Source organism: Ovis aries, chromosome 9, assembly GCF_016772045.2.
Source record: "Ovis aries strain OAR_USU_Benz2616 breed Rambouillet chromosome 9, ARS-UI_Ramb_v3.0, whole genome shotgun sequence".
Classification (NCBI taxonomy): Eukaryota; Metazoa; Chordata; class Mammalia; order Artiodactyla; family Bovidae; genus Ovis; species Ovis aries.
The window spans coordinates 76,102,083-76,116,921 of NC_056062.1; the positions used below are offsets into that span (position 1 = coordinate 76,102,083).

Genomic DNA, 14,839 nt, shown 5'->3' on the forward strand with positions numbered 1-14,839 from the left:
GTCAAATGCAAAGTCTTCTTTGTTGTTTTATCTGTAGTTCTAACTAGAAACCAATGTGTGTTGGGGGAAGCAGAGGGCGAGGGGAAAAAAAAACACCAACGTCTACATGTCTTTCCCAGATAAACTTTAATCATCGTTACAAACGCCATCGCTCGATTCAGATATTAGAAATTACCTGATGTGGCCCATAAATCAAGACTCCCCGCCCCCGACCCAAAATCATCTCAACCATTCCCTTAAGTGTTACCAACTCAGTATATTGTTAAGTAGTCAGCTTGCAACAGTCAGGGAGGTCTAGCCGGCAGTTCTCAGTGACAGTCAGGCGTGAATCGTGAACTCACTAAACCCCTCAGATTGGTCAAACAACTGGGGTTTCCGTGGGAACGAGGTAAAAGGCAGCTGGTGAGAGAACAAAGGCTGCGCATCCCAGGCAAGGGCCTCCGGCCCGCTGGCCTCACTGGGGGCGGGGGTGGCGGTGCGCCCTGGTGGCTGGCTCCCGGGTCGGTGACCCACGCCGCCGCGGCGCTGGCGCGCCTCCCTGGGATCCCCACCACCACCACCACCACGCCTCCGCCAGGCCGAGGCACAGGAGGACGCCGCCGAGACTGGAGTCTCGTGAGAAGGAAGAGGCGCGGGGGCTGAGGCCGGGCCGCCGCCAGAGTGAGTGAGCAAGCGACCTGTGAATCACACTGCAGGCCATCACCCGAAAGGACCGAGATCACGCGGCTCCCGGGGCCGGCTGAAGCCGCCTAGAAGGGAGCACGCCGGAGGGGAGGGGCGCCGGGGACAGAGCGCGACGTCCCCTGCCGTTCCCGTCTCTGAGAGGCCGCCGTCCCGGCCAGGCCCCGCCCCTCGCACTTATGTAATAGGGACGCGCTACCATTGGCCCGCGAGACCGGAAGAGGCGCAGGCGCGCGTGCGGGTGGGGCGATGGGGAGGCGGGGCGGGAGGCCGGGGCAGGAAGGCGAGTGGGCGGGGGCTGCGCGGAACAGGCGGCGCTGGGGAGACTGGGAGAAGTGCGCGGCGTGCGCGAGCACGAGGCGTAGTGGCCTCCCTCAAGGCAGAGGCGGCGGGCGCGCGCGGCGGCGGCGGGTGCGAGTCGCGGGCTGTTGTGCTGCCGGCTCTCGCCTTTCCCCTCCTTGGCGGGTGGAGGAGGCCGAAGCGGTGCTGGGCGCGCTCCCCTTCCTCTCCCTCCGGCCACCTCCCCCCGCAAGCCCTCTCGTGCTGCGCGGTCTCTCCGACGCAAGACTGTCCCGGCCCGGGTGAGCGGCTGTGGGGGCGGCGCTGACGCCGCAGGACGCCCGGGAGCCGGGGTGGGGGGCCTGCCGGCTGGGTCGGCGGGGGCCGTGATGGGGCGGGCGGGTCAGCGCGGGTCGCGAGGGGCCGCCGGCCTGCCCCGCCTCCTTGGGGGCCGCCGAGCCTGCCCTGTCCCGGCGCGGGCCGCCGGGAAGGAGGGGAAGCTCGGGCGCCCGCCAGGCCCTGCAGGTGGCCGGCTCGCAGGCCGGCCGCGGCGGCGGCGGAGCGGTAACCTTACCCGCTGGCGGCAGCAGCTGGTCGGTTTCCCTCAGCTTGAGCTCCCGGTGGCCGAAGGGGCCGGGTTTCGGGCAGCGGAGGCCCCCGGGAGGCGTGTCTCGGGCCGGGGTCCGTGAGGAGGGGCCGGTAGGTAGGGGTTTCGGTGGCCGAGAAAGAGGAGGAATTCTTTTCCAGGCGGGAGAGGCCGGTCTGGGAAGGAAGGTGTGCCGGGCTTAACAGCCGGGCTCAGCGAAGTGCTGGCGAAGATAGACCTAACTGCCGGCCCTTTCATCCTCTCTCCTCTCCGAAAGGGACTTAGTTCACTAAAAAAGCCAGAGTCAAGTAGTTGTTCACTGCCCGGGCCTCTTCGTTTTCAGATACTTAATGGAAAATGATCCTACTTCCTGGATCCAAAAATTTTTTCTTACTCGTTTGTTTTGGTTTTAGGAGGCTCTTTTGGGGCAAGGCTTATACTTGGTACCTCCTGTAAGAGCCCCCCATATTGTAAGAACTCATTACTCGCTTTACTTACTTCCCTCTGTACAGCCCCCTCGGAAGACCATACAAAATAAAGAGTTATAAGCCAGCTTTTAGGTATTTGTAAATGACTTCTTGCCCCTCAGTTCGCTGCTTTTAATCAAGAAGTTATGCGTAGTTACGCTTAAGATTTTGTGGAAAACTCAGTTGGCTTGAGAGCAAGCCCTAAGTTGAGCTGTCCAAAAGCAGGTGGTTTGTTCGTTTGCATTTCTGCTTTCAAAAAGGAAATCAATGCAAGCGTGTCGCTAGAACTTAGGGGCCTGTCTTACGCATTTAGACTGATTTCAATTTCCTTTGCCTCGTGTTTTCTGTTTTAAAAATAACAGCAACCACAATCTTTTCTTTATTAAAGCTGTTATGTGTTTTTTGTTACTTTTGTGAGATGACAATGAGAATGGGAAAATGTATTGTTAATGTTGTATTTTATCAGCAGTGGTAACGGCAAAAGTTGCTTGTTTCAGATCACTGCGTGAATATTTTAGCAGAACAGCTAATAACTTCTAGATGTCAAAGAAACTTCTAGAATTAGTAGCTTACCATTTTATACAGGGTAAAACAGTTAAGAGGTTACCTCCATAATCAGTGTATTAACATACATGTCGTACATCATGTGGAAGAGTTCAGATCCATGTGAAGCCTGAAGTATTCTGACTTAAGGTACTGATACTAAGACATTGAGACACTAAGAATGTTATAAACATTGAGATATCATAAAGATTGAATACCTATCATTCAAATAATGCAGAAGTGTCCAAATCTGTTTCCATGGGAATAGGTTTGTAAACTTGCCATAAATACACTTTTTAAAAAAGCATTTCATTTGACTTGGAATTAATAAGGATTTGGTTTTTAAAAAAATAACAAAAATGGGAGTTTAGTCTTGAGTGGCTAACACATCTGATTGTATATACCATTATTTGATGGGAATGGGGTTCCTATATTAGGGTAGTCATACTGAAAAATTTTGTGATTTTTTGAAATGCTGAGCTGGCTTCCTAGAAAAGGATTGATCTTCCTTTGTATTTTGACTTTTAGGTTTGATGTTTAATGCTAGTGGGAACTTGTCCTATGGGTGTGCTTTTTTGTTGTTGTTGTTCCCCTTTTTCTTTTTGGGAGAAACTGGGGTGTTTCAGTGACTGTTTTGACCTCTTATCTAGTTAAGGTTCTAGTCAGAACAAGCTAACACTCTTTCCTGGTGAAGTTAATAAATGTATTGTGTGTTCATGTCCTGAAATGACTTAAAAGTGTAAAATTTAATTGCAGTGCTAGTCAAAACTATCCATAGGGATTCTACTTAAATCCTATTTTAAAGATCCTATTTTAAAGTATTTAAAAACCAGCTCCAACTTATTATAGACCTTTTATGAATAGGTTTAACTTGTTGTCTTAAAGAAGTCTTTATTGAAAAAATAAAAATGTTTCCCCTAATTTTTAACCCATGTTAATTTCAGATTGCCAGTAGTAAAAAGGGGTAGCTTTCATTTTTGTAAAAGTACCCTTATTGTTAACGGATATGAATTTGAGCAAGCTCTGGGAGATGGTGAAGGACAGGGAAGCCTGGCGTGCTGCAGTCCATGGGGTCACAGAGTCGGACATGACTGAGCAACTGAACAACAACCCCTTTAATCTTAATAATTTGTCCAGCAGTCATATGAAGACCAGTTTTTTTTTTTAAAAGAAAGAATTGCACAGTAATTTTATGAAACCTAAGTATTCAAGAGGATGGTTCCCACTGCTCCTGTGAATTTCTTTAGAGGCACTGGATGACAGCTTTTATTTCTCTTAAAGTTCTAAGAATCTCAGGTCAAAGGGGAAAGTACTTTTGCAAAATGATCAAGTGATTGAGGAAGGAGCTAAACTGTCTTAGGTAAACTTTTGAAGATTACATACAGGAAAGTGTACAGTTCTTAGGTGTATAGTTAAGTGAATTTTTACAAGTGAACACACTTGTATAACCATTACCTGGATCAAAACACAGAACATTATCGGCACCCCAAAAATCTCCTTCATGTCCTTTTTTTCCCATTGTTACTTCCTGGATTAATTTTGACTGTTCTAAGCTTTATGCAACACAGGTTCTTTGTATCTGGCTTCTTTTCCTTTAACACTGAGATATAACCATGTTGTTGCTTGTAATAATCCTTCCCTTTGAGTGCTGCACAGTAGTCCATTGTAGAAGTCTGCCACACATTATGTGTCTCCTTTACTATTAATAAGCATTTGGATTCTTTCCAGTTTTGGAAACAGATGCACTGAGCATTCTTGAACTGTACCTTTTGCTGTACAAAAATGTATTTGCACTTCTATTGAATATATACCAAGAGTGGAATTGTGAGATTACAGCGTAGGTGACTAGTTTTCTACAGTGGTTATATCAGTTTATCCTCTAGTAGCCTTGTATGTGAGAATTTGAAAATCCATACATTTTGATTGACTAGTGTTTCTATAAATCAGCTGTCCAGTTCTTGGGGTGTTACCGTACTAAGATTTTGCTCTAATGTCTCAACTCCTGTTTTCAGATATGGCTCGTGGACAGCAGAAGATTCAGTCTCAGCAGAAAAATGCCAAAAAGCAAGCTGGACAAAAGAAGAAACAAGGACATGACCAGAAGGCTGCTGCCAAAGCTGCCTTAATATATACCTGCACTGTCTGTAGGGTAAGGGGAACTGAAAGACATAGCTTCCTACAGCCGTACCACCCTGAATGTGCCCAGTCTTATCTGAAAGGCATGGCTCTCTCATGGACAGTTCTTTCATTAGGGATTGGTTTGTATAGGTTAAAATTTTGCAAACATAGCAAGAAAAATGCTTTACTTGAAATAGATTTGAGAGGTGATTGTGTTAGGAACCCATCTTCTATCTTCTATTCAATGATTTATATATATGTGTGTATGTGTTTTGTCTGTGTCTTGAGGCACAGAAGAATCTTAGTTCCCTGACTAGGTTTTGAATCTGTGTCCCCTGTACTAAAAGCACAGAGTCCTCTAACCACTGAACTGCTGTAAAACTCCCAACAATTATATTTTTGGGATAGCTCCTCTGGCCAGACACAGTTTTCTTGGTGTTATTGAGAAGGAATGAACAAAGCAAAAACCCTTTCCTCATAGAGAAAAAAGATATCTTCTTAAGGGCAGATAATACACTTTGAACTTCATAAGAAAAGTCAGATTTACATTCTTAATTTAAAGCTATGTAAGACACCTCTGGTTATATACTTGGCCTTTTTTTTTTTTCTTTGCTAAATTTGTAGTTATGTCTACAAAACTAGAGTATATTCACGTTGAGGGCTTTGACTAGCATTAATGTGTTTTATTCGATTGAAGAAGAATCATAACAGCTGCTATTGAGTGCTTACGAGGTGCCAAACACTGAGCCACATGTTTTCCATGTATGTGCCCATTAATCACACAGCTCCTCTATGGCATAAAGTACTTTCATTCTTATTTTACAGAAGAGCAATTGAGTCATGGGGAGTTAAATAACTTGTGCTGGGTCACCCAGCTAGTATGTTGGAGAGCTGGGATCTGAACCCTGGAGGTCCACCTCCAGAGCCCATCTTCTGGACCACACTGCTACGAAGAAGTTTTCCTTAAATTCCAGGCTAGGGTCTTTTTTTGCCTATTTAAACTCACTACTTTTTCTTCTTAGTATTTTTATTTTTGGCTGCGAGGGGTCTTTGCTGCTGCTAGTGGACTTTCTCTAGTTGCGGTGACAGGGGGATACTCTGCAGGCTTCTCATTGTGGTGGCTTTTCTTGTTGAGGAGCACAGGTTCTGGGGCACAGGGACTTCAGTAGTTGTAGCGCTCAGGCTTAGGAGTTGTGGGTTGCAGGCCCTTGCGTGTGTGTGTTGAGTACTTGAGATTCATGGGCTCTAGAGCTTGGGCTTAGTTGCTCCATGGCATGTGGAATCTTCCCAGACCAGGGATTAAACCTGTGTCCCCTGCATTGGCAGGTGGATTCTTATCCACTGTGCCGCCAGGGAAGTCGCCTAAGGTCACCACCCTTGAAGTTATTAAATAAAAGTGCCAAAGGAAAAGCGCATGGTGAGGAGGTTTCAGTTACAACAGACATTTTTTTTTTCAGTATGTCTGGGTAGAATTGGTAGTATGGATGGGAAGTGGCTCAGTTGCTCAGTTGTATTTGACTCTTCGCTGGGATTCTGCAGGCAAGAATACTGGAGAGGGGGTGCCATTTCCTCCACCAGGGGATTTTCCCAACCCAGGGATCAAACCCATGTCTCTTACATCTTCTGCGTTGGCAGGCAGATTCTTTACCACTGCACCACCTGGGAAGCCCATGGTTGGGAAGGGATATTGATAAGACTTGATTGATTCCTGGACTAAAGTTAATCTTTTATTGAAGTCATTACCAATGAAAGAATTCCTGACTCCTTAGAAGTTCTCATTAAGAGAAGAAATCTGTTAAATTAAATAACTTGTTTTTATTGAGTTTTGATATACACAAAATAATGAGATTGAGCAAGCTTCAGATTCTGTTTGGAAAGAGACAAGGTAAAAGTAAATTTCAACTAATGAAAAAATACTCTGAGTATTTTTCTGAAAATGCTAGAGTATCTCATATAGAACTCACAGCAACAAAAAATGTTTATTTAATGTTTTATCTAATGTAATGTGCTTAAATAATAAATAATTGAATGTCTTTGCCTAGTTAAGTCGGTGTAGTATAGTATTTGAGGTCTGAAGTATCTAGTACTAAGTTAAACACAGGTACTGGACAAATTAAACTGTAGGTTTTAGTTTCCTTAGCACAGAAAATGCAGATAGTAAAAACTGATTTAAGATTACTGGAAGATTCTGTGAAAAGTTTGGTAACAATGCTTAACATATCCAGTAAATGTTATCTATTGTTTGCTATTAATCAGGTAATATTCTCTGTGACCCATCCCTTTTTTATATGTGAAATGTGGGATATGCTATGAATTTCTTTGCTACAAAGTCCTTTTCATGTGTCAGCCAGTAAGTTAAAGGAATTTAAAAGTGTTTTGCAGTAGTTGTTGATCATGAGTAGGCTTAGGATTTTAAAAGCACACTTTTGTTTCATGAATCAGGTCTAACTCTTCTTTTTTGCACAATTTTAAAAATTAGACACAAATGCCAGACCCTAAGACCTTCAAGCAGCACTTTGAGAGCAAGCATCCTAAGACTCCACTTCCTCCAGAATTAGCTGATGTTCAGGCATAAAGTTGTTTACAGGTAATTGACATTTTCTTTTGTTAATGTCAGGTTGTATACAAGAGCAGAATTATCTTTTGTAATCGTAAAATTGATTTCTATCTTCTAGCTGAGACTTCATTACTGCCCTCTTTTAAGTTAACATTTAACTTTGCAATTGTTAGAAGTCCATTTCCCCAGACCATATCCTTTCAATGCCTTTGAAACCTCTAAGTTTTTTACCACTGTAGCCAAAAATGGGATGAGGTGATGCTGGCCAACTCTAGTCCAAGAATGGAGGAGTTTTCAGTTTAAAGAAAGTGACCATTATAAAAGTGTTTGAGGATCTTGCTCCCAGAAATGATGCAGACCATAGTCTGTGAGTGCCTTTTTGTTGGTATTTGACTTAGAGTGCTTAGCAGAGTACGTTAAAATATAAGATAGGATGTAGGCATTCACTATAAACTGGACAGTCACTTGAAAATAAGCAGTTGGTACTTTCTGTGTGGTTGGATTTTTTTTCCTAAATGGTAATGGTATATGTATGAGAATTATTTCTTTTTATATTCATCAAAGATCTGTTTATAAAACTTAGTTGACAGATCTGTCAGGCTAACTTCATAGCTTAGGCATGTTTCGCTTTTTTTTTAAAGACACCTGAAATACGTGTAAATCATATTTATGTAATGCTCACATTCACTGAACATCTTATGTTTTATAGGTGAATACGTGACACCTTTGATTCTTCTACTGTCTCAGACCTTAGGTAACAAACCTGCAGCTGCTTTTCTAACAAACTGTTGATCAGCAAAATAAAGGGGCTACAGAAACACTCATTTTTATGCTGTTCCCTTTTGGGCTTCATGCAAAGACAATTCTGTGTAAATGTACAGTTGACTCTGATTTGGAAATCTGAAAATCAGTCCATCCTTGTTATAAAAAATTTTTTTACAATTGTAATTATATTGATGTTCATATTGTGTAAAATAACTCATTTAATAAAGTAGTACTTTGATTTTACAACATCACAGGATAAATGGTTTTAGAAATTCTGTTCTTTCTGCATTATTTGCCTTATAAAAATCTAATGAATTCATCAGCTGAAATTGCAAGCGCAGTTCTTAGGTCCTTTTCTCAGTTCAGGGGCAGGTTCATAGTTAAACCAGAGCAGACTCATTCACTAATTTGTGCACAGGATTTTATTGGCAGTTGCTGACCTAGGTGAAGAAATGACTTACCTGCTGCCTTAGTATATTGCAATCGTGTCATTTTTCCCTCTTCCTGTGATTGAGGTTGGACTATTTGAGCTTGCTATGTGACCTGGCTATACCTGCCAGCCAGGTAGAGCCTGTAGATAACTAATATATTCTTCAGATTGGTTGGATTGTCAGTGAGCCCTTCTAAAAAATTACGTTCTAAAGTATACGCCACATGAAATAAGCAGTCTGTTGTATAATATAAAATATGGAACATTTGTGAACTGGTAAAGCACTATCTTTTATAAATTATACTTGATTCTTTGAAAATTGTTTAAGTTCTTTGATTTGAAATTGAAGTTCGTAATTTTGGAAGGGGTTTTTGGAAGTTAATAACAATTTGGCCAATTTATGAATGGATTTTGCAGTAACGGAAGGATTGGAATGACTTGTGGCTGGATTAATTCCCAGAACCGTCTCCTTTCTTTCCTTTTTAAGTTAATAGTTGATTTTAGGAGTTTACTTTGTGCTGGTTCCTAAAATCAAAGACTGTGTATAGTATGACTTCCATGTGAACTAGAAAAGTATTAAAATAGGCCAATATCCACATTTTTCTTTTTTTACTCTTAAGGATGGGGAAGTGGGTTGGTTCCGATAAATGCAGTAAATCCTACCCAATTAAAAAAGACTAATTTTAGATTTCTTCTAATTTGCTTTTGCCAACTGTTAATACTAAGTGAAACCGCTGTAACTCAGTTTAAATTTTAAAGTTGATTTAATAGGAAGAACATGCAAATATTTACTGGTATTGCTTAGAGCCGCAAATCTGATCCTGTGGATTGATTACAAAATGCATTCCCTCTTTCTGCTGTAACTCATCACTGCATTTGTTTTATAGCTGTGCATTTTCTGCCCACCTTGTTTGTCTTTAGTGTAAGTTTAAAATAAGATATTTCCAAGAAAAAGCTTCAGTGGTGATAGTTTCTTAGCAACTCCTCTTCTTATACTCTTACTTTAAAATAGTCATTTTTTCCATGTACTTAATTTCCTCAGTTTCAGAGTTATTATCTGTTAATTCCAAATATGTTGGTTACTAGAATATTAGAATTTGCCTAATTGCTTACAGTGGGTATTACAGAAGTTATGGTTAAATTACAGTTTTAAAGTTTTTAAAAGTGCTTTGAGCATATGTATGTTTATGTTAGTAACAGATCATTTACAAACCTTTTACAAGTTTTTGGGTTTTTTTTTTAAATTTGCTTTATTGACTGTAATTCAGAATAAAAGCATTATGTTCTTGTGTTTAACCCTTTTTTATAAGCAGCTGAAGACACCATATTTAATTAGATCTCAGTGATAAGGAAGTGGCTCCATTGATGTTGATAAAACATTCTTATACTTCATGTGAGGATTATTAGTGCAGTCCCCTTTTGTTTGGCTTAAATCTACTAGAAGGGGAAGATTTTCAGCATCTTCATCATTTAATTTGAAGATTCTTTAACAGATGACAGCTTAGTTCGTTATAAAACTGTTATGGTGTCTTCAAAGACCTGATAAAATACACAGAATTGCTCCTATTGTATTCTGTATTACCATTAGTTGCCAAAAGGAATGGGGTTAAGGTTACACTTGTTTCCATTCTCTTTCTTATGGATCTACATCCCCATGTTTAACTGACAGATTGGGGGCTCAGTTGTGTGCTGTAATGTCTTATTAAAGAAGATATTAAAGAAAACTAAACTAGTCTAATTTCTTCTACATTTTGGGAGGTTTTTATATTGCCTCTTCCCAGTTTAAAAACATTTCTTTTCAATTCAGAATTGCCTCTTGAGTGTAGAATTGGTAGTTCTAAGGGTGACAGATTTCTTTCATTTTTCAGTGTTTTCCCTTTATCTATTTGGGATCTATAGGATACTTAAGAAGAAAGAAAAAAGCTTTGCTTAGAACCTTGCTATATTGAATTAGTAGAGGAAATAATCGACTATTAATCTAAAAATAATATACAAAAAATGCTTAGATCAGTTAATTAAATTGGATAAGTCCTTAAAGACATAGACTCAGATTTGAGCTAACACTTTTTGTGTTATGTTAAGCTACTGTGTAGCGGATTAATCACGTCATAATTAAACCCTGAGATGTATGTATCACGAATAAGGTAGACTTTACCAGCATTACTATTTTGCCCCTCCAAAACCTTTGTTTTTCATTTTTTAAGAATGTGGATTGTACTGTACCTGTTTTAAAATGTGGTTAATATAGAGGGCTTTTTCTATAATACAATGACCCACCCACCACAGTCCAAACTATAACTGGAATATATTTAAACCTCTGTTTCTGCATTAACTCATTTGTGCTAGAATTTTCATTTGGGGGGCAGTTTTTGGTATGGTTTAATTTTGGTCAGAGAATATACTAAAGAGTGTATCACAATGAGGATCAACACTAGGGGGTTGTATTTACTGTGACTTTACATTCTGAGATCTTTCAAGCTAGCTTAATTTTATCTGTTAAAGTTTCAGAAAACTCTTTACTCCCAGTGTAAAGATTTAATAAAACATCTGTTTGGCTGAGAAAATAGATGTTTTATTAATGAAAGTACAACTTGTCTTTATTAATTGTGGATTACCATATTAAACTGAAAATTAAATGTCTTCTATTTTAAATGTTCTTTGGCTATACTGTTTACTAAGTTACCATCCTTTGGGAGTTTTTTAACCATTGTTTAGCTCCAATTTTTTGTATATAATACAGCTCCAAATTTAAAATCTACTCATAGACAGACTTCAGTCATTTATTTAGATCCATAAGGGTATATCTGTATTGTGAAGTAATTCTGTTAAAATCGTATTCCTTTCTAGTCATTTTTAAATTTATACAGTATCATTGTTTCTTACATGATATTAATAATAACAGCTTAGGGTTTGGTAGACAGAAGTATTTCACTTTATCACCACTTGTGTTGTAAAATTCAGAATGGGACCTGCATTTTAGGATTCTAATTTATTAAAATTTTAATTAAGAAATAGGCCATCATAGTATTTCCTCTAACAATGTTAAGTGTTTCTCAGAATGAGATCTATAGCTAAGGGTGACCATCTCTGGTTTGCCAAAGATACCACTTTGGCTTAAATTTTGATTTCATATTAATTTATATTTAATATCAAAGTAATATTGTATGTAATCTACTTCAAAATCTCAATATTGCCTCCTTCACTCATATCAGTTTCTAAGGTCACTGGCCACGCCCCCACAGCCTGTAGCATCTTGGTTACCAGACCAGGCATTGAACCTGGGCCCACAGCAGTGAAAGCCCTGAGTCCTAACCACTGGACCACCGGGGAATTCCCTGAAGTGCTTTTTGTAAATGTTAAGTTTATTTTATTTTTTAAATGACTATGGTATCCAGAAATTCTTGAATGGAAATGTGGGATACTGGCAAGGTTTGTCTTTCAGAGGCCTTGAATCTGTTTTATTTAATTATTTTAATATATCCTACTGAGACTTAAATACCTGGTAAAATTAACTAGCTTTTAAAACTCCGAAATGCCTCTATTCACAGATAGTCATATAAACTTTATATTGTTTGTACCGTATTATTCAGACTTTTGATTCCTGCTCATCGTTTTATCCAAAGGGCTTAGGGGAAGTGGTCAGATGGGTTAAGAGGTGCTGCCTGTTAGTATAGAACACTTGTACTGAGGAAGGAAAGGAAGTCTGTAGCATTGACTGCAAGTCAGACATCCTCTGGGCTAACCACATTGAAAACTTCTGATTTTGATACAGGATGCTTCTACATGTTACTTGATTTGGATCTCTGAATTTTTGTTTGTTTTTCTTCGTGGTGAAGAAGGTTTATCCAGGGAAGAAACACTCCATACGCAGAATGTGGGCCATCTCGGAAGGCAGGAGAGGCAAGAGCAGCCTCTGAAATTTTTCATGAACTCTTAATTTGGGGATACTTGAGAAGTTGTAAAGGTAGTACTGGAAAGTTCTTCTATCCCTACACCCAATTTCACTTTACCCTGATATTATAATCTTACATTATTCTCTCGGTCAGCACTAAGAAACCATCGCTGGTATGTTACCAGCTGCAGTTTATCTGTAATAGCCTTTTTGTGTTCCAGGATCCAGTCCAGAATACCACGCTGTGTTTAGTTATTTCGTCTTTTTTGGTCTCCTGTGGCCTGTGATTGTTTCTCAGTCTTTGCCGTATTCTTTATGACCTTCACAGTTTGGAGGTGCATGCAGGTATATTGTAGAATGTCTCAGACTGAATTTGTCTTTTTTCTCATGGTTACGTTGGGGCAACAGGTGTTTGGGAAGAAAACCACAAAGGTGAAGTGCCCTTCACCTATCATCTTGGAGATGAACCCCACATGACATCACTGGTGATGTTAACCTCTGTCCCTCGGTTAAAGTGCTGTGGGTCAGGTTTCTCCACTGGAAAATCGCTAGTTTTTTCTTTCCATATGCTGTCTTTTTAAAGTACTGGGATGTCCAGCCCTTACTCAAGGGGAGTGGGGATTTAGCTCCACCTGCTGGAGGGGAAAATATGTACATTATTTGAAATTATAAGAAGGATTTGTTCTCCACATTTGTTTATTCAGTGGTTTATTTATATCCATATGGATTCAGTACTCTTATTTTGCTATTCAGATTATTCTGGCTTTGGCCATCGGGAGCTCTTTCACTTTGTCTCACGTGTCCCTTTGATATGCCCCGTTCGTTTTTGAGCATTTCCTTATTACTGTGGGACGCTCCGGGCTAATCTTGTGTGTTCCCTGCACCAGCCCTGGAAGGAGCTATTTCTCCAAAGAGACCTGATTTCTTTTATTGGAGAATGGTATTTAGAAACCAAGACTGGATATGAGGGGGTTTGTTTCTATTTATGAAATGTTCAACTGTTTTCTACCATTAAAATTATCTGTGGGTTGTGGGGAAGAAAAGTATTGTTCTCCCAGATCTTTAGGCAGTAGACTGTGAATGAGTAGTTTTCAAAACTGCACATCATTACTGAAGCGTGCTCTTTAAAAAATTTTTGTCGTTTTATTTTTTTGCTTTTGTTTCTTAAAGCATTCTGTTACTGACATTTGTTGAGAATAATATATGTGAAGTTGTTCTATAAACTGTAAAGTGTTAGTCACTCAGTCATGTCCAACTCTTTGCAACCCCATGGACTGTAGCCCGCCAGGCTCCTCTGTCATGGGGTTCTCCAGGCAAGAGTACTGTAGTGGGTTGCCATTTCCTTCTCCATACAAATTGTAAAGCATTATATAAAAGCAATGAATTATTATAGAAAATGTAACAAAGTTCCCTAATCTTTAGAAATTAAAATTGTTTTAAGGGTTATCATATTTATATAATTTTAGGCTATATTAAGTGCTCTGCATGTCTTAGAGACAGTAATGTCGACAGGAATACATAGGAAGGAGATGGTGCGTGGGTTGGAGAGGTTGGCCTGTGCTGGGGAGGAGCAGTGCACGGGGGGAGCAGAGTCAGGGTGGCTGGGTGAGCTCAGGCAAGGACAAAGTTGCTCTGACAGAAAGTGAGCAGGCAGCCAGAGCAGCAGGCTTGTGAATGAGAGCCTTTGAGTCCACGGCTCAGAGTGGGAGCAGGCATTCGAAGGGGAGCAGATTGTGCGACGCGCGTACCCTGCAGTGAATAGCTCATTTTACTCCCAATACCACGGGGGCCCTTTCAGGGTTTGGGGACAGGGAAGTGACATGTTACTAGGATTAATATTCAACAGTGAGATATGGTGTTGGTACTGTTGTGATAGAGATCTTTTTACAACCTCTTGCACTTTCCCTGTCCATAATTGAATTTGGGATTATTCAGTGTCATTAAGAATGCAAATTTACAGGTAGACTTTTGTTCTGCTATAGTGCGGTGGTACTGTGAGGATCCAAAAACCTGTGTTTAGGGAGGTTTGCCTCTGCTCTAAATGGCCCCCGACAACAGCAAGTCTGATATTTGGGTCGGGAATATCCCTGGAGAAGGCAATGGCAACCCACTCCAGTATCCTTGCCTGGAGAATCCCATGAATGGAGGAGCCTGGTAGGCTATAGTCCACCAGGTCGCAAAGAGTTGGACATGACTGAGTGACTTCACTTTCACTATAAAAGTAATACATTTTCATTATCTGTGGAATTCTGGGGAATATAGTAAAGTTGAATATTAAAACATCGTAACAGAAACTTTTTGGTGAATATTCTGTCTCACATACACACATATATACCTGTGCATACATGGCAAATATATTTAAGTTAATACACGCTTGCATGTGATTCTTTGCATATTATGTTTTTGTGCTGTGCCATTTCGCTAACATAACAAGTGGAGTTTTCTTCATATAAAGTTCGTAAGTGAATTTTTGTGGAGTCAGTCCCTAGGTTCGAAAGACCCTCTGGAGGAGGGCATGGCA

The 14,839-nt window shown here is 40.5% G+C and overlaps 1 protein-coding gene across 2 annotated transcripts; it reads left to right on the forward strand.

Annotated features, from left to right (window-relative positions):
• Window positions 1–1,042: 1,042 nt before the first annotated feature.
• On the forward strand, window positions 1,043–8,247 carry ZNF706 (zinc finger protein 706). 2 transcript variants are annotated; one of them, XM_015097897.4, is made up of 4 exons: window positions 1,043–1,262; window positions 4,569–4,705; window positions 7,154–7,261; window positions 7,941–8,247. In XM_015097897.4, the coding sequence occupies exons 2-3, from the start codon at window positions 4,571–4,573 to the stop codon at window positions 7,247–7,249; spliced, it is 231 nt and encodes a 76-aa protein (XP_014953383.1). In that variant the 5' UTR covers window positions 1,043–1,262; window positions 4,569–4,570; the 3' UTR covers window positions 7,250–7,261; window positions 7,941–8,247. The 2 variants fall into 2 exon arrangements, with proteins under 2 accessions (XP_014953383.1, XP_060249472.1); XM_060393489.1 differs by lacking the exon at window positions 1,043–1,262 and adding an exon at window positions 1,423–1,659.
• The last annotated feature ends 6,592 nt before the right edge of the window (window positions 8,248–14,839 follow it).

Excerpts from the sequence above, each read along its gene's own strand:
- ZNF706 (XM_015097897.4), top strand. The coding sequence starts at position 4,571 with ATGGCTCGTGGACAGCAGAAGATTCAGTCTCAGCAGAAAAATGCCAAA. Across the intron at positions 4,706-7,153 it reads ATACCTGCACTGTCTGTAGG|ACACAAATGCCAGACCCTAA; the intron begins GTAAGGGGAACT and ends TTTAAAAATTAG.